We start from the raw sequence: 15288 nt of genomic DNA on the forward strand, positions 1-15288 counted from the left end.
CCTACGTGGTGTTGGTTTACAGGGAGCTTGTGGGAAGCTTAAAGTGGGGAAACATTCTCAATTCCAGACAAGCCCTCTGAGGACCAGGTCATATGAGATTGATATAGAAACAAACCTTTTTATATGTGCCAGGTGTTTGCACTGAAACTCTGTTGGTCTTTTTCAGGCATGCAGATGTTGTATGCAGATGAAGCCAGCAGTCACAGACGCTGACGACACAAACTGAAGTATGAAGATGCACCTGTACAGTACAACACTGTCACAACGACACGTCAGGTGACCAGCATATTATTACAATCTTTCCACAAACGTATCTTTGTGCTCAGGTGACACTTTCTTTAACAAGGGCTGACGATCACTGTAGTGCTAGGATCACTTAGTGGAAATGGTCACTGTCTAAGTGCAGGGTATGAAACTCAAAAAAATTTCAGCCAGACCATAGGGCTGATTGGATATAATACTTGCATTGTGTAATTATTGCCAGCCCAGACCAAAACTTTCCTGCCCACAAAATATCTCCATATAGATGTCTAAATTTTATCCTGTCTATCTTTCAGGTGAATTTGAGAATCTGACAGTCTGTGTTGAAAGTAACCTATCGAAGGTAGTCAGACAGGCACATATTTCAAATGTTGCTAAGTGTTAAGGGCCTTAAGTGTTTAGGTATAAATGTTCAGTCTTCATAGTTCTGGGTGGTGATATGGAAAAGAAACAACTCTAGTGCTACAATTGTTGTAAGTTGATGGGATTTGTGTGATGAAAACAAGATTGTTTTCGAAAATAGGCCCAAACACCTAATTGCCTGGTAGATTGTCACCTATCCTTTGAGCATCCAATCAAACATGACACAGGTGAAGGGATTTAACCAATCAGACAAGAGTTACTATTTAGGGCGGTAGTCATGGTTCCCTTTCAAAATTACTCATGACAAGGTAAATCTTTTCAAATGTTTCAGAATTTAGTTTGAGTTTCTGTGTGAAGTGGTTTTGGATTGTCTTTTCTCTGTTCCTGACACTTATCCTCAACAAACGAAAATCTGCATGAAACACAGATATTGGACACGCAGTGTATACACTTTTGAGTTTCTGATGGTTACTGCTACCTTATTTTCAGCAACTGTTTACTCACTGTTGTGAATAGTGGCATCCTCAGTATAACAAATAACACTGAGCCTAAGTTTACCTACACTGTCCTGTACCCCTCAAACAAAGTGTAATGGGCACAGCAACTGTCCTGTACCCCTCTAACAAAGTGTAATGGGTACGGCAACTGAACTGTACCCCTCTAACAAGTGTAATGGGCACAGCAACTGTCCTGTACCCCTCTAACAAAGTGTAATGGGTACAGCAACTGAACTGTACCCCTCTAGCAACTGTCCTGTACCCCTCTAACAAGTGTAATGGGCACAGCAACTGTCCTGTACCCCTCTAACAAGTGTAATGGGCACTGCAACTGTCCTGTACCCCTCTAACAAAGTGTAATGGGTACGGCAACTGTCCTGTACCCCTCTAACAAGTGTGATGGGCACAGCAACTGTCCTGTACCCCTCTAACAAAGTGTAATGGACACAGCAACTGTCCTGTACCCCTCTAACAAGTGTAATGGGCACAGCAACTGTCCTGTACCCCTCTAACAAAGTGTAATGGACACAGCAACTGTCCTGTACCCCTCTAACAAAGTGTAATGGGCACAGCAACTGTCCTGTACCCCTCTAACAAAGTGTAATGGACACAGTAATTGTTCTGTACCCCTCTAACAAGTGTAACAGGCACAGCAGAAACACGTTATTTTGGGGATTTTATTTCCTCAGTAAAGTACAGATTCTACTACTTCTAGTATTTTGCTTGGATTGCATCCCCTTGTATAATGTACTTTACTTTTCAGAATAGCCCGATGTTGTAGCAACTGAAGCAGAGTATACATCAAATACTGCCTTCACTACAGCGATGATTGTTTACATCAAGTGCTGCCTTCACTGCAGTTTTGATTGTTTACATCAAATGCTGCCTTCACTACAGCAATGATTGTTTACATGGAATACTGCCTTCACTACAGCGATGATTGTTTACATCAAGTGCTGCCTTCACTGCAGTTTTGATTGTTTACATCAAATACTGCCTTCACTACAGCAGTGATTGTTTACATGGAATACTGCCTTCACTACAGTGATGATTGTTTACATCAAGTGCTGCCTTCACTGCAGTTTTGATTGTTTACATCAAATACTGCCTTCACTACAATGATAATTGTTTACATCAAATACTGCCTTCACTGCAGTTTTGATTGTTTACATCAAATACTGCCTTCACTACAATGATAATTGTTTACATCAAATACTGCCTTCACTACAATGATAATTGTTTACATCAAATACTGCCTTCACTACAATGATGATTGTTTACATCAATGCTGCCTTCACTGCAGTTTTGATTGTTTACATCAATGCTGCCTTCACTGCAGTTTTGATTGTTTACATCGAATACTGCCTTCACTGCAGTTTTGATTGTTTACATCAAATACTGCCTTCACTACAATGATAATTGTTTACATCAAATACTGCCTTCACTGCAGTTTTGATTGTTTACATCAAATACTGCCTTCACTACAATGATAATTGTTTACATCAAATACTGCCTTCACTACAATGATAATTGTTTACATCAAATACTGCCTTCACTACAATGATGATTGTTTACATCAAATACTGCCTTCACTGCAGTTTTGATCGTTTACATCGAATACTGCCTTCACTGCAGTTTTGATTGTTTACATCGAATACTGCCTTCACTGCAGTTTTGATTGTTTACATCAATACTGCCTTCACTGCAGTTTTGATTGTTTACATCAAATGCTGCCTTCACTGCAGTTTTGATCGTTTACATCAACACTGCCTTCACTGCAGTTTTGATTGTTTACATCAAATACTGCCTTCACTGCAGTTTTGATTGTTTACATCAAATACTGCCTTCACTGCAGTTTTGATCGTTTACATCGAATACTGCCTTCACTGCAGTTTTGATTGTTTACATCAAATACTGCCTTCACTACAATGATGATTGTTTACATCAAATGCTGCCTTCACTACAATGATAATTGTTTACATCAAATACTGCCTTCACTGCAGTGTTGATTGTTTGCATCAAATGCTGCCTTCACTGCAGTTTTGATTGTTTACATCAGTTCTAACCATCATTACAGTATTGACTGTTTACATCAACTATTGGTATTCAACTAGAATCACTACAGCTACAGTGCCTGGCTAGTCTCCGATATTGATCTGGGCAGATTCTGTGAGATTTGTGGCACGAGTATGTGCGTCATACAGCTGTAATACAAGCCTGCCATAGAGGCGGTTGGCACACAAGAATGCCATGCAGGTAGGCACACTTCATCTTGTTTACACTTTGTTTAGGAAATCAAAACATAAGGGAAAGGGTGTCTGTTTCTATCACCTAACAACAGGGTCTTGTCTTTTGTATTTAGGTTGATTGATAAATTGTATGCCTCTTATAGACGATATTGTCTGAAAATGTGAAGTCTGTTTTTGTAATGTTGAATTATATCCCCACAAATCTGAGGCATGGTAACAAATTGTTTTGCTTAGACAGGCAAAGGTCTCTGACATTTGCAAAATGGACAAACTAATGCATTCTGGCCAAGTACTTCTGACATGATTATTTAAAATATTTCTCTAATTGTAGGATTTTCTAGGTGTTTGTTATGATGTCACCAATTATGTTCTATTCCTTTTTTCCAGCAATCAATCTATCTTGCAGCTGTCGAGAAGTTATGAATTCCCAGTTGTGTTTTCATTCTGCATGGATCAGGTTATAGGGGAATTAGATGCTCAGACTCATTGACTTTATGGAATGCCATCTTACTCCAGCCAGTCTCTGAATGGCAATCACTGCATTGTCTGGCCCTAATTTGTGTATTTACAGGCTGATGTTTCATGACTGGAATACTGGTAGTTTGACGAAAAGCAAACACAATATTAAAATACTGATAGTATAATGAAACATGTAGAAGAGCAGTCTGTGTCAAGAACATGTGAGTTATCTGTCATGAACTAGCAGCTAAGCAGCATTTTCAGTTGATATTAATATTATATTGTTACAGTATTGTGCAGAAATATTTTTTACTTGAACTTCTGGCTAATGTTGCAGACTGTTAGAGACTGATGCAGTTAAAATGTTTTTCTACGATCCTGAAAAGCTATGTTCTTTGTTTGTTTACCTGTCAGATGATGATGATGATTATGATGATGATGATGATTTGGAGGTTTAATGTATGCTGTCCAAAATTTTGAGTATTTTGCACACAGCCCTGACAGGCCATTTAGTATTTCATCTAAAGAGGTTGATTTGACCAACAGATATCACAACCGGAAAAGGGGTGTTTGTGTTGCATAATTAAATTTATGTGAAATCTGAATATGGAAATTTGCCAGAAGTTGTAGGTGGATGAACTATGTGATGGTTTGGTTGGTATTTGTTACATTTGCTTAAAAGTTTGTTTTGTATTATTGTTTTTATGTAAGTACTAGTTGGTTATGTGGGATTATTTGCTGCCTAAAAGGCCAGTTTTGATAAGAAATATGCCTGATACTTTCAAGGTTTTGGTGGTGTTTTTTGAGTGGGTTAGGAATGTTGGTAGTGTTAGGTGTATGTTTATGTCCAGTTGAGGATAACTCAGGCTTTTATAATAAAAGGGTCTGTGGTGACAGAGAATGATTGCCACATTTCCAGAGGAAGATAATAGGTTGATTTATTCCAGCTAAATGTCAGCATTGTTCAGTGATGAAATGTCACTTGTTGACTGGGACACAGGCAGATGAGAACGAGCAGGAAGAGAGGGCTAGTCTCCATGTCACACTGTACATGTCAGATTTGTTGTTCCAGATTTTATTTACATCGTTTGTCCACAGAGAGTCAGAAGCAGGTCTGTTTCATTCTTTTATGGATGGTTATCATGCTTATTTCATGTTTTACGAAGATAATTAATCATTCTTATGGTTAATGCCAGCATGTTACTCATCCTATAATCTGTGTATAGGACCTTCAGTAGGTAAATATTGTGCTATGACATTGAAATTACCCTGTCTTTTTGTGTGAAGATTCTTCATACATACTCTCTGCAAGAACATGGTGCCCATGGTGGTTGTGGTCCATGACAGAGTTGTGTACCTTAGTTGTACCAGTCTTGAGAATAATGAAATTTGCATCAGTTAATGTAATGCCTTAAGTATATCATGTATTGTATTGGCTAATATCAGTGATGCGTGTCAGAAATACGATCAGCAAAATGTAGCAGCTATTTATTTTAGTCGCTGGAGCAGAGTTGTACACACAATGCATCATTCATCACTCAATAATGATCACTGAACACATAAAGACGGATTTTGATGGAGTCTGAAAAAGCTAATGTAGGTCATTGTTCTCTTATTGAAGCAGAAGAGACTGATGAATGGTAGTTGTGTTGTTGATTCTGAAGAGACTAATGTAGGTAATTGTGCTATGTTGTTGAGACTAAAGAGGCTAATGTAGGTAATTGTGCTATTTTGTTGAGACTAAAGAGGATAATGTAGGTAATTGTGTTATGTTGTTGAGACTAAAGAGACTAATGTAGGTATTTGTGCTATGTTGTTGAGACTAAAGAGGCTAATGTAGTTAATTGTGTTATGTTGTTGAGACTAAAGAGACTAATGTAGGTAATTGTGCTATGTTGTTGAGACTGAAGAGGCTAATGTAGGTAATTGTGTTGTGTTATTGAGATGTTGAGACTAAAGAGGCTAATGTAGGTAATTGTACTATGTTGTTGAGGCGGAAGAGGATAATGTAGGTAATTGTGCTATTTTGTTGAGACTAAAGAGGATAATGTAGGTAATTGTGCTGTGTTGTTGAGACTGAAGAGGATAATGTAGGTAATTGTGTTGTGTTATTGAGATGTTGAGACTAAAGAGGCTCATGTAGGTAATTGTACTATGTTGTTCAGGTGGAAGAGGATAATGTAGGTAATTGTGCTGTTTTGTTGAGACTAAAGAGGCTAATGTAGGTAATTGTGCTATGTTGTTGAGACTGAAGAGGATAATGTAGGTAATTGTGTTGTGTTATTGAGATGTTGAGACTAAAGTGGCTAATGTAGGTAATTGTACTATGTTGTTGAGGCGGAAGAGGGTAATGTAGGTAATTGTGCTATGTTGTTGAGACTAAAGAAGATAATGTAGGTAATTGTGCTATGTTGTTGAGACTAAAGAGGATAATGTAGGTAATTGTGCTATGTTGTTGAGGCAAAAGAGGCTAATGTAGGTAATTGTGCTATGTTGTTGAGACAAAAGAGGCTAATGTAGGTAATTGTGCTATGTTGTTGAGGCAAAAGAGGCTAATGTAGGTAATTGTGCTATGTTGTTGAGACTAAAGAGGCTAATGTAGGTAATTGTGCTATGTTGTTGAGGCAAAAGAGGCTAATGTAGGTAATTGTGCTATGTTGTTGAGACAAAAGAGGCTAATGTAGGTAATTGTGCTATGTTGTTGAGGCAAAAGAGGCTAATGTAGGTAATTGTGTTATGTTGTTGAGACTAAAGAGGCTAATGTAGGTAATTGTGCTATGTTGTTGAGACTAAAGAGGATAATGTAGGTAATTGTGCTATATTGTTGAGGCAAAAGAGGCTAATGTAGGTAATTGTGCTATGTTGTTGAGGCGGAAGGGGCTAATGTAGGTAATTGTGTTATGTTGTTGATACTAAAGAGACTAATGTAGGTAATTGTGTTATGTTGTTGAGACTAAAGAGGCTAATGTAGGTAATTGTGTTATGTTGTTGAGACTAAAGAGGATAATGTAGGTAATTGTGCTATGTTGTTGAGGCGGAAGAGGCTAATGTAGGTAATTGTGTTGTTGTGACCAAAGAAGCTATTGCAGGTAATTGTGCTGTTCTTGAGACTAAAGAGGCTCATGTAGGTAATTGTGCTGTGTTGTTGAAGCGGAAGAGGCTAATGTAGGTAATTGTGTTGTTGTGACCAAAGAAGCTATTGCAGGTAATTGTGCTGTTCTTGAGACTAAAGAGGCTCATGTAGGTAATTGTGCTGTGTTGTTGAAGCGGAAGAGGCTAATACAGATAACTGTGGTGTTGAGACTGAAGAGGCTCATTTTGGTAATTGTGCTGTGTTATGCTATTGTTTCTTTTTCACAAGGGGTTTTAAGAGGCGCCTAACAGGATCAGATGTTAAGGCTCACTGACTTGGTTGACATGTCTCGTCATTTTCTATTTGCGTAAATTTATGCTCATGCTGTTGATCACTAGATTGTAAATTTCAGACCTGATTATTTAAAGACAACTGCCATTAAGCTGTAATGGAAAGCTGTAAGCTGTTATTGGAAGTGTTTTTTTAGTTTTTTGTTATCCCCCCGGCATGTAATACAGGGGGATATAGTTGACGCCTCGTCTGTCTGTCCATCTGTCCCCCGTCCGTCCATAATCATTTTGTTTCCAGAGCATAACTCAGAAACCGTTCAATATTTTTAGACCACACTTGATAGATAAAGTAATCTCAGCCTATGGTTGTGCCTTTTGCTGTTTACAGATTTTTGGCATTTATATTTTTTTTGTTTTTCCGTGGAACATTTTGGTGTTAGTCTTATGGTGGGGTGGATTAGTTTCCAGAGCAGAACTCAAAAAACGTTCAATATTTTTCTGCAAAACTTGGTAGATATATCAGTCAGAACCTAATTTGGTGCCTTTTGCTATGTACTGGTTTTTGTGATTTATTATTTCCTTGGTTTCCATGGAAATGTTTCGGACATAGTCTCAAAAGTAAGAGGTGTGTTTCGTTTCCGGAGCAGAACTCAAAAGCTGTTCAATATTTTTCTGCAAAACTTGGTAGATATATCAATCTGAACCCATAGTGGTGCCTTTTGCTATTTACAGGTTTTTGTGATATATTATTTTCTTGGTTTCCATGGAAAGGTTTCGGACATAGTCTCAAAAGTAAGAGGTGTGTTTTGTTTCTGGAGCAGAACTCAAAAACCGTTCAATATTTTCTGGTAGATAGATCAGTCAGAAGCTGAAGTGGTGCCTTTTGCTATGTACAGGATCTTGTGATTTATTATTTTCTCGGTTTTCATGGAATCGTGGACCTAGTCTGAAAAGTGAGAGGTGTGTTTCATTCCCAGAGCAGAGACTCAAAAACTTCTTAATATCTGTTAGTAAAACTTTCTAGATATGTGTGGGAGACCCCAAAGTGGTGCCTTTTGGTTTCAAAGGTTTTTGTGATGTATTATTTTCTTGGTTTCCATGGAAACGTTTTGGACTTAATCTCAAAATGGAGGGGTGGGCTTCATTCCCAGAGCACAACTCGAAAACCATTTCATATCTTTTCACGTGACTTTGCTGGTTACAGGTATATGGCATTTATAATTTTCATGAATTCCATGGAAACAATTCAAACTTAGTCTAAAAAAACAATGAGTAACTCTCAGATTATTTGTCCTTTCAAACATGTGGGAGCAGAGGGGGATATGTCATCTTCTGATGACTCTTGTTTTAACATGCAAGACACAAATGTTTTATGGTGTTCCCTTTGAGTGTAAATGCCAGAATACAGACTTTAATGTATGACAATTTCTTGTTTATTGCATAGAGTAACGTTTTGGCAAAGATTCTTACACCATTTTCAAGCCATCTATGGAATGAAATGGTGTACATAATATCCACAAGAGTCTTCTGAAAAGATTCCGAATCTCTCATCTCACTGGGCTCCTTTTCAAATCAAATGGGTGAATTTGTTACTCTCAAAATTATGTATATTTAGAGACTTCACATTAGTCTATCATCAGATATGCAAAGGCTGTCAGATGCCATAATCTAAGGGCTTTAATGCAAACGTTTATTGACACAGGGGTTCCAAAATATTTTGACAAGCCACTTGCCACAGGGCAACTGACTTCAAGAAAGTAACTTGTCCTGACTAATTTTCCACTTGTCCTGCTTTTATTACACAATGTGTGGTGTTAATGTATACTGAACTGTTTATCGAACAGTGATAATTTCACTCTCTGCTAGCTCTTCTTTATCATTAACGTGAACTTCATTATGATAGCTTCTTTATGAGCAGATATGAAATCCTAGATTATTTGCAGCTTGAAACCATAAGTGGAAATTATCTAGTGGTCCATGGACAAGTAAGATACCATTTTTTGATTGCCCGAAATGAAAACTTACTAGTCCTGGGCATTTTTTAACCCCTGTGATGTAATAAATAATTGAATGATTTTTCCAGTTACTAACCTGTGAAGAGGTGGTTACTGTTAATGAGTGTCTCAGTGGGACTCAGCATCCCAGATGGTACTTGTTACCCTGCCTGACACTCTGCATTAAGGGGATCACACATGGACTGGTCAGAAGTGTTTGAAAGGCATTAAGAAGCTAAATGAACCTGAATACATGACATTTTTTATCAGTAACCACTTCTTTTTATTATTTACACTACATTTCAGTGCTAATTCTTGCTCTTTCATCAGCTCTGAGTTGGGTACTCAAGTTACGGGATCTCAGTATGACAGATGGTTCTTGTATTAACTTCCTGACACTTGACATTAAGGGGATCACACAACAACTGGTCTGCTTTGAATTGGGTACTCAAGTTATGGTATCTCAGTAAGCCAAATGGTACTTGTCACCGTGTTGGCACTCTGCATTAGGGGATCACACAAGGTCAGGTCTGCCTTGAGTCAGTGTACTGTGCCTGTGTACAGTGCCTGAGTGTGTTGGTGTTAGACCTGCAGCATGGTGTCCCAGCTTCCTGTTAAACCAGCTTTAGTCTGGACACAGCCCCACCCTTCTCCTGCCAGTCTGTTTCCATGACAACAACTATGTATTTGGATCTCGTACAGCAAAGATACAGCAGATGTCAATATATCATAATCCACTATCAACAATTCCAACTGCTGAATGTCTAATAGATTCCTTTGTGCCATCATAATGAATGCTGGCACATTTATTATTGATAACAGTGTTGACAATAAAGCATGAAAGGCAGAGTATGGTTATCAGAACACAGATAGTAATAGATTAAGATTGAGTGGCCATACAAGAATGCCAGTATCGTTTAATGTCCAGGGCTAACACCTGGATTAATGTAAGACATCATGGTTCATTAGGTGAAAATGTCATTTGTCACCTTTGAAAAGCTAAATTTGTTGTCAAATATTGTGCAGAAGATAGCAAACTTAGTTCAGGGGGAAGTGTCCTTGTGCATTAGCTGTAATAGTTCAGGGTAAAACTACACCTTATAAGTTATAGAATACCATACATCATGGGAGTACAACAGAAGCAGTGAACTGTATTTCTAATTGAATTAAATCAAATATTGTTTAATTGTACAAGCCAAGTATGTTCCCCTTCTAGACTGTTGTGTGTTTTATTTTATTCATGGAGATAACATACAGATAGTTTCGAGGTAGTTCAGATGGCATTATTTGGAATTGAGCGGCAAGAACAGCTGATGTCATTAATCACTAGTGATCAGGTTATGTTGTGAGTGACACACTAAGGTCATGATGACCTAATCATCGGGACGTTCTCATTCTGCAATGACCCAGATGAAGTGACTTTTCAGAAGTCTGTATACAGCAGCACATGAATGAGAAACACTGATGAATATGTGTCAGTTTCGGAGTGAAAATACGGACTATTATACCCTGCTTTCATCATAAAACCTGTAGCTCACAATGGAATATGTTCTCAGTAGCGATGCTCTTTTCATAACTATTTTTGTCTGTTGTTATAATTTGAGGGGGACGGTAGAGTAACCAAATGGTTAAAGCGATTGCTCGTCACGCCAAGGACCCGGGTTCGATTCCCCACATGGATACAATGTGTGAAGCCCATTTTCTGGTGTCCCTTGCTTTGATATTGGTGGAATATTGCTAAAAGCGGCGTCAAACTAAACTCACTCACTCACTAATATTAGGACTATTTCAGAGCATTGATTAATACAGTATTATTGGTGAAAATATTATCTCTTGTGAGCTTGTAAGTAGAATAGCTCACTTGAGGATGCAAAAGGATGTGGCTGCTTTAATCAAACAAGGGGAGAGGCTAGTGGTTAAAGTGTTAACTCACCACTGAAAGCCTGTGTTTGATTCCTCAGAAGAGTTCAGTACGTGACCGTATTTTCTGGTGTCTCCTGCTGTGCTATTGCTGAAATATTGAAATATTCATCAAAAAGTGTATTTTAACATGTTCATTTTGCCTGACATTGCAATTCTTGTTAGAGTACATTTTAAGTTCATAGTGTACGTAGTTGATTTAGTCAATAGTTTGAGAATATTATGCATTACATTTTTCATTGAAATCCCCATTTGTAGGTCTCATTTGCCCCAGCTAGCGTGAATGTGGGTTCAAAACCACAAATTTGATATTGTTTTATATTGAAGATTCATGTTTGAATAACATATTTTATTTCTTGGACTAAATGTCTAGTCAACCCTGGACTCAAAAATGGATGTACCCAGGTAAAAACCTTGATTGTTATCATCCAGCAGTCGTCCATTAGAGTGAGTGAGTGAGTATGGTTTTGCGACACTTTTTGCTATATTCAAGGATTATCATGGAAGGGGACACCACAAATGGACTTCACACATTGTACCCTTGTGGAATTGAACCCATGTATTCAACATGAAAAGTGACTGCTGACCATTTGGCTACTATGCTGGCCTCCCGATGCTCGATGGGAAGGAGACATGTGGCTGTAATGTCCTATTATTGATTTGTCTGCTAGAGCATTCAGCTATGACAATATTGATGATTATCAAGGACACATTGTGTATAACATGCATGGTACAGATGACATAAGATACCGTATTGAATGGAACTTGTCAAGGCCATGTTGTATGTACAATAAAGTTTAGTCACAGTTTCCATGTTATTTATCTGAACTGAATGTTTCAGATTTTTTCAATTTTGCCTCTCTCTTTTTTTTACACATGATAGAACCAGTCGGAACAGGTTTATTGTTCGGTTTGTTGTTTAATGTCACACTCAGCAATATTCCAGCTATGTGGCAGCAGTCTGCAAATACTTGAGTCTAGACCAGACAGTCTATGATCAACAGCATGAGCATCAATCGGATACGATGATGTATCAACCAAGTCGCCGAGCCTGACTACTTGATCAAGTTAGTCATCGCTTACTACAAGAATGGGTTATAGAAGACCACTTTAACCTGGGCCTACATTTTCAAAGCTCTGTCACTGTTTAAGACAGTCGTAAGTGCCATACATTAACATTAACTTGCGACTGTCTTAGCGCTGAGAGAACTTCGAAAATCTAGGCTCAGGGTCTTTACAGCCGCTAGGAATAGTTACTTATAAACTCTAATTTTACATATGATATGTTGAATGCAAGTATCCACTAAGAAAGGAACCCAATGGTGGGACAGAAAGACACATTTTCTGATTTTACACTTTGAAATACTTGGTGACCTATTTCTATTTTATTGATGCTCTTGTTGGATTGTGTGGTCCAGACTTGAGTATATACACACTGCCACAAATAGCTGAAATATTGCGGAGTATGGCATTATACAATAAACCAACCACCATCCTACATCGAATGCTCATTCAGGACAATAAATTCAACAAATAACTAAGATGATTTATGATGATCCCTTGTAATAGTACTACTGATACTACCCAGTAATTGTCTCCAGGACCCTGTGGAGTTTAGTTCAAAGAGATGACAAATACTATGTGTTCTCATTGTCAAGCCTGGATCAACGCCAATGCTGGATACATGCATATTGAATTTGTGAACTGACTTTTGACACATTTCCTCAAGGGCATGTCATGATGCCCGGTGTCAAATCATACAGATTTTGATCTTATTCTGTCAACAGTTTAACAGCTGTGAAGGAAAACACCACAGATCATGTTTTTATCTTTTTGTATTAAGAAATGCCACAACTTCAAATAACGCAGTTACTTTATTCCAGTAGACTGTTGAAGTGAGTCCTTCCCTGGTATATACACCATATTGGTGAGACGAACAATCTGTATTGACCATATCTGATGCACATATGTTAAGATTGGACCATTTCAAGTATTTAATCTGTTGAATCTCTAATGTTCTGTTCTTGTTACAGGTGACTTGGATTTCCAACAATGGGCTGCAGCTTCTCTCGTAGTCGTAGTGGAGATCTGAATTCACGTGTCTTCCGTGTTTACAATGTTGATGAACAAGGGCAGGAACTGAACCCTGGGAAGATCGAGGTCAGTGACACTGAGCTCATCCTCATCCAGAAAGGCAAGGAAGCCATCCGATGGCCGCTGCGATGTCTAAGGAGATACGGTTTTGATGCAGAGTTGTTTTCCTTTGAGAGTGGGAGACGCTGTCCCACAGGTGCTGGTATTTATGCGTTCAAATGTCGTAATGCGGAGGCCTTGTTTAACACAGTCCAAGACTGCATCCAGCGAGCTGGACAGGAAGATAGCAGTCGAGTCAGTCATAACATCCTGCCGCCTTCTAGTCGCCCCAACAGCCGTCCACAAAGCATGGTGGACACGCCGATAGACATGGACGGAATGTTCATGACCAACAGGACTGATTCCGTCACCAGTAATGGCAGTGCTCATCACTATATTAACGGCACTATTAACAATGACTTGCATGAGTACATCAATACAGGAAGCACGGCAACAAGAACAGGGTGTACAAGCATTGACAACGCAGCAGCATTGATGGACTTACTTCATAACGGCCCCTTGCCCCCGGCAGAGCCTGATCACCCACAAGTGACGTACGCTGTGTTAGACCTTGAGAGCACAGAGAACCTTGCTGAAACTCTGGGTGAAGAGAGTGATGTGATTCGGAGAGACAGTGGTGCAGGAGACTCGCGGCATAGTCTCAGTATCGGAGGGGCAGGAGCTGTTGGTGTGGATGACATTGGGGCTGTCTCCCCAGATGGTGATGAGGAAGGGGGCGCTGCGTGTCCTACATATGTGAATGTTGTTGCTGATTGCCCACAGACAGTGCGTGAGAAACCCATTCCTAATGGAGCCGCTGTCAAACAGCAGTCAGAACCTAATTATGCAAACTTAGACCTGGGAGAGCATTCCCCGCCTCCCAGGTCTCGGCATAAAGAAATTTTGAAGGTGAACTACATTACTCTGGATCTGAAGAACCAACCCATGGACAATGGAACCAATGGAGCTAGTGCTTCGCCAACGTCGCCCACCAGTTTTGGATCTTTCCCAGAATCCCCATGTCGAAAAACAGACAGTTACGCAATGATCGACTTTAACAAAACTGCAGCTCTGCTCATTGCTGCCAAAAATGTGGACGATAGTCGAGGTGGGTCAGGTGGAAGGAAGACGCGACACAACAGCGTCATAACAGACATGCCATAACATTGCTCAGTCAACCCATGTGCCATACCACACCCACATCTGGAGGTGAATACGAGGTCATGATTCGGGTGTAAACATGCCTATGGTACACATAATACTACAGTATTTTGATAAGTTCCTCAGTGGATATTCAGTGTACAGTGGAAGCTGTCTAAACCGGCTATCATTGGCACTGAAGAAATAGTCTGGTTTAGACAATGTGCTGGATTATAGAGCTGATGATATATGCACAAGCCATATATGGGACTGATATTTTATGTCGATGGACTTCCCGAATTAGACATATGCCAGTTTTGACAGTTTCCACTGTACGTCGTTGACAGACATTTGTCAGATTATCTCGTCCCCTGGTGCCCAGGACGAAGAACTCTGTTGTCACTCCAGTGTATGCGGTGGTTACAGTATTTATGATGCGTCTCTAGTACCTGTGCTAATTGTGTTTATACCCTCTTCTTAGTATTTATACTCTTCACATTGCATTTATGTCATCGCCATGGTATTTAGGTGTACTCATTTTGCATTTAATCCCTACCTGTGAAACAAATACTTTGGTCAAAGTATTTATACACTCGCCATAGGATTTATAGGCAGGTCATTGTATTTGTATTCTTGCCAAAGTATTTATACACTGGCTATGGTATATATAGCCTGGTCATAATGTTTATACTCTGCTCATAGTATTTATATCCTGACCATGGTATTCATACTCTGGACATTATTCATACAATGAACACTGTCTTTATATCATGTCCGTAGTATTTATACTCCAGACCTAGTATTTATACTATGGCTATAGTAAAGTCTAACTGTAGTATTTATACTCCAGACAGTATTTATACCATGTTCATAGTATTTATACTCCAGACATAGTATTTATGCCATGTC

The 15288-nt window shown here is 39.0% G+C and overlaps 1 protein-coding gene across 1 annotated transcript; it reads left to right on the top strand.

Annotated features, from left to right (window-relative positions):
* The first annotated feature begins 216 nt into the window (after nucleotides 1-216).
* LOC137287062 (fibroblast growth factor receptor substrate 3-like) lies at nucleotides 217-14633 on the top strand. Its single transcript, XM_067819178.1, has 2 exons — nucleotides 217-276; nucleotides 13140-14633. Exon 2 carries the CDS (start codon nucleotides 13159-13161, stop codon nucleotides 14401-14403), a length of 1245 nt encoding a protein of 414 aa, XP_067675279.1. The 5' UTR covers nucleotides 217-276; nucleotides 13140-13158; the 3' UTR covers nucleotides 14404-14633.
* The last annotated feature ends 655 nt before the right edge of the window (nucleotides 14634-15288 follow it).

This window comes from Haliotis asinina, chromosome 6 (assembly GCF_037392515.1).
Source record: "Haliotis asinina isolate JCU_RB_2024 chromosome 6, JCU_Hal_asi_v2, whole genome shotgun sequence".
Lineage (NCBI taxonomy): Eukaryota > Metazoa > Mollusca > Gastropoda > Lepetellida > Haliotidae > Haliotis > Haliotis asinina.

Bases quoted from the DNA above. Each gene is read 5' to 3' on its own strand.
- LOC137287062 (XM_067819178.1), top strand. From the start codon at position 13,159: ATGGGCTGCAGCTTCTCTCGTAGTCGTAGTGGAGATCTGAATTCACGT.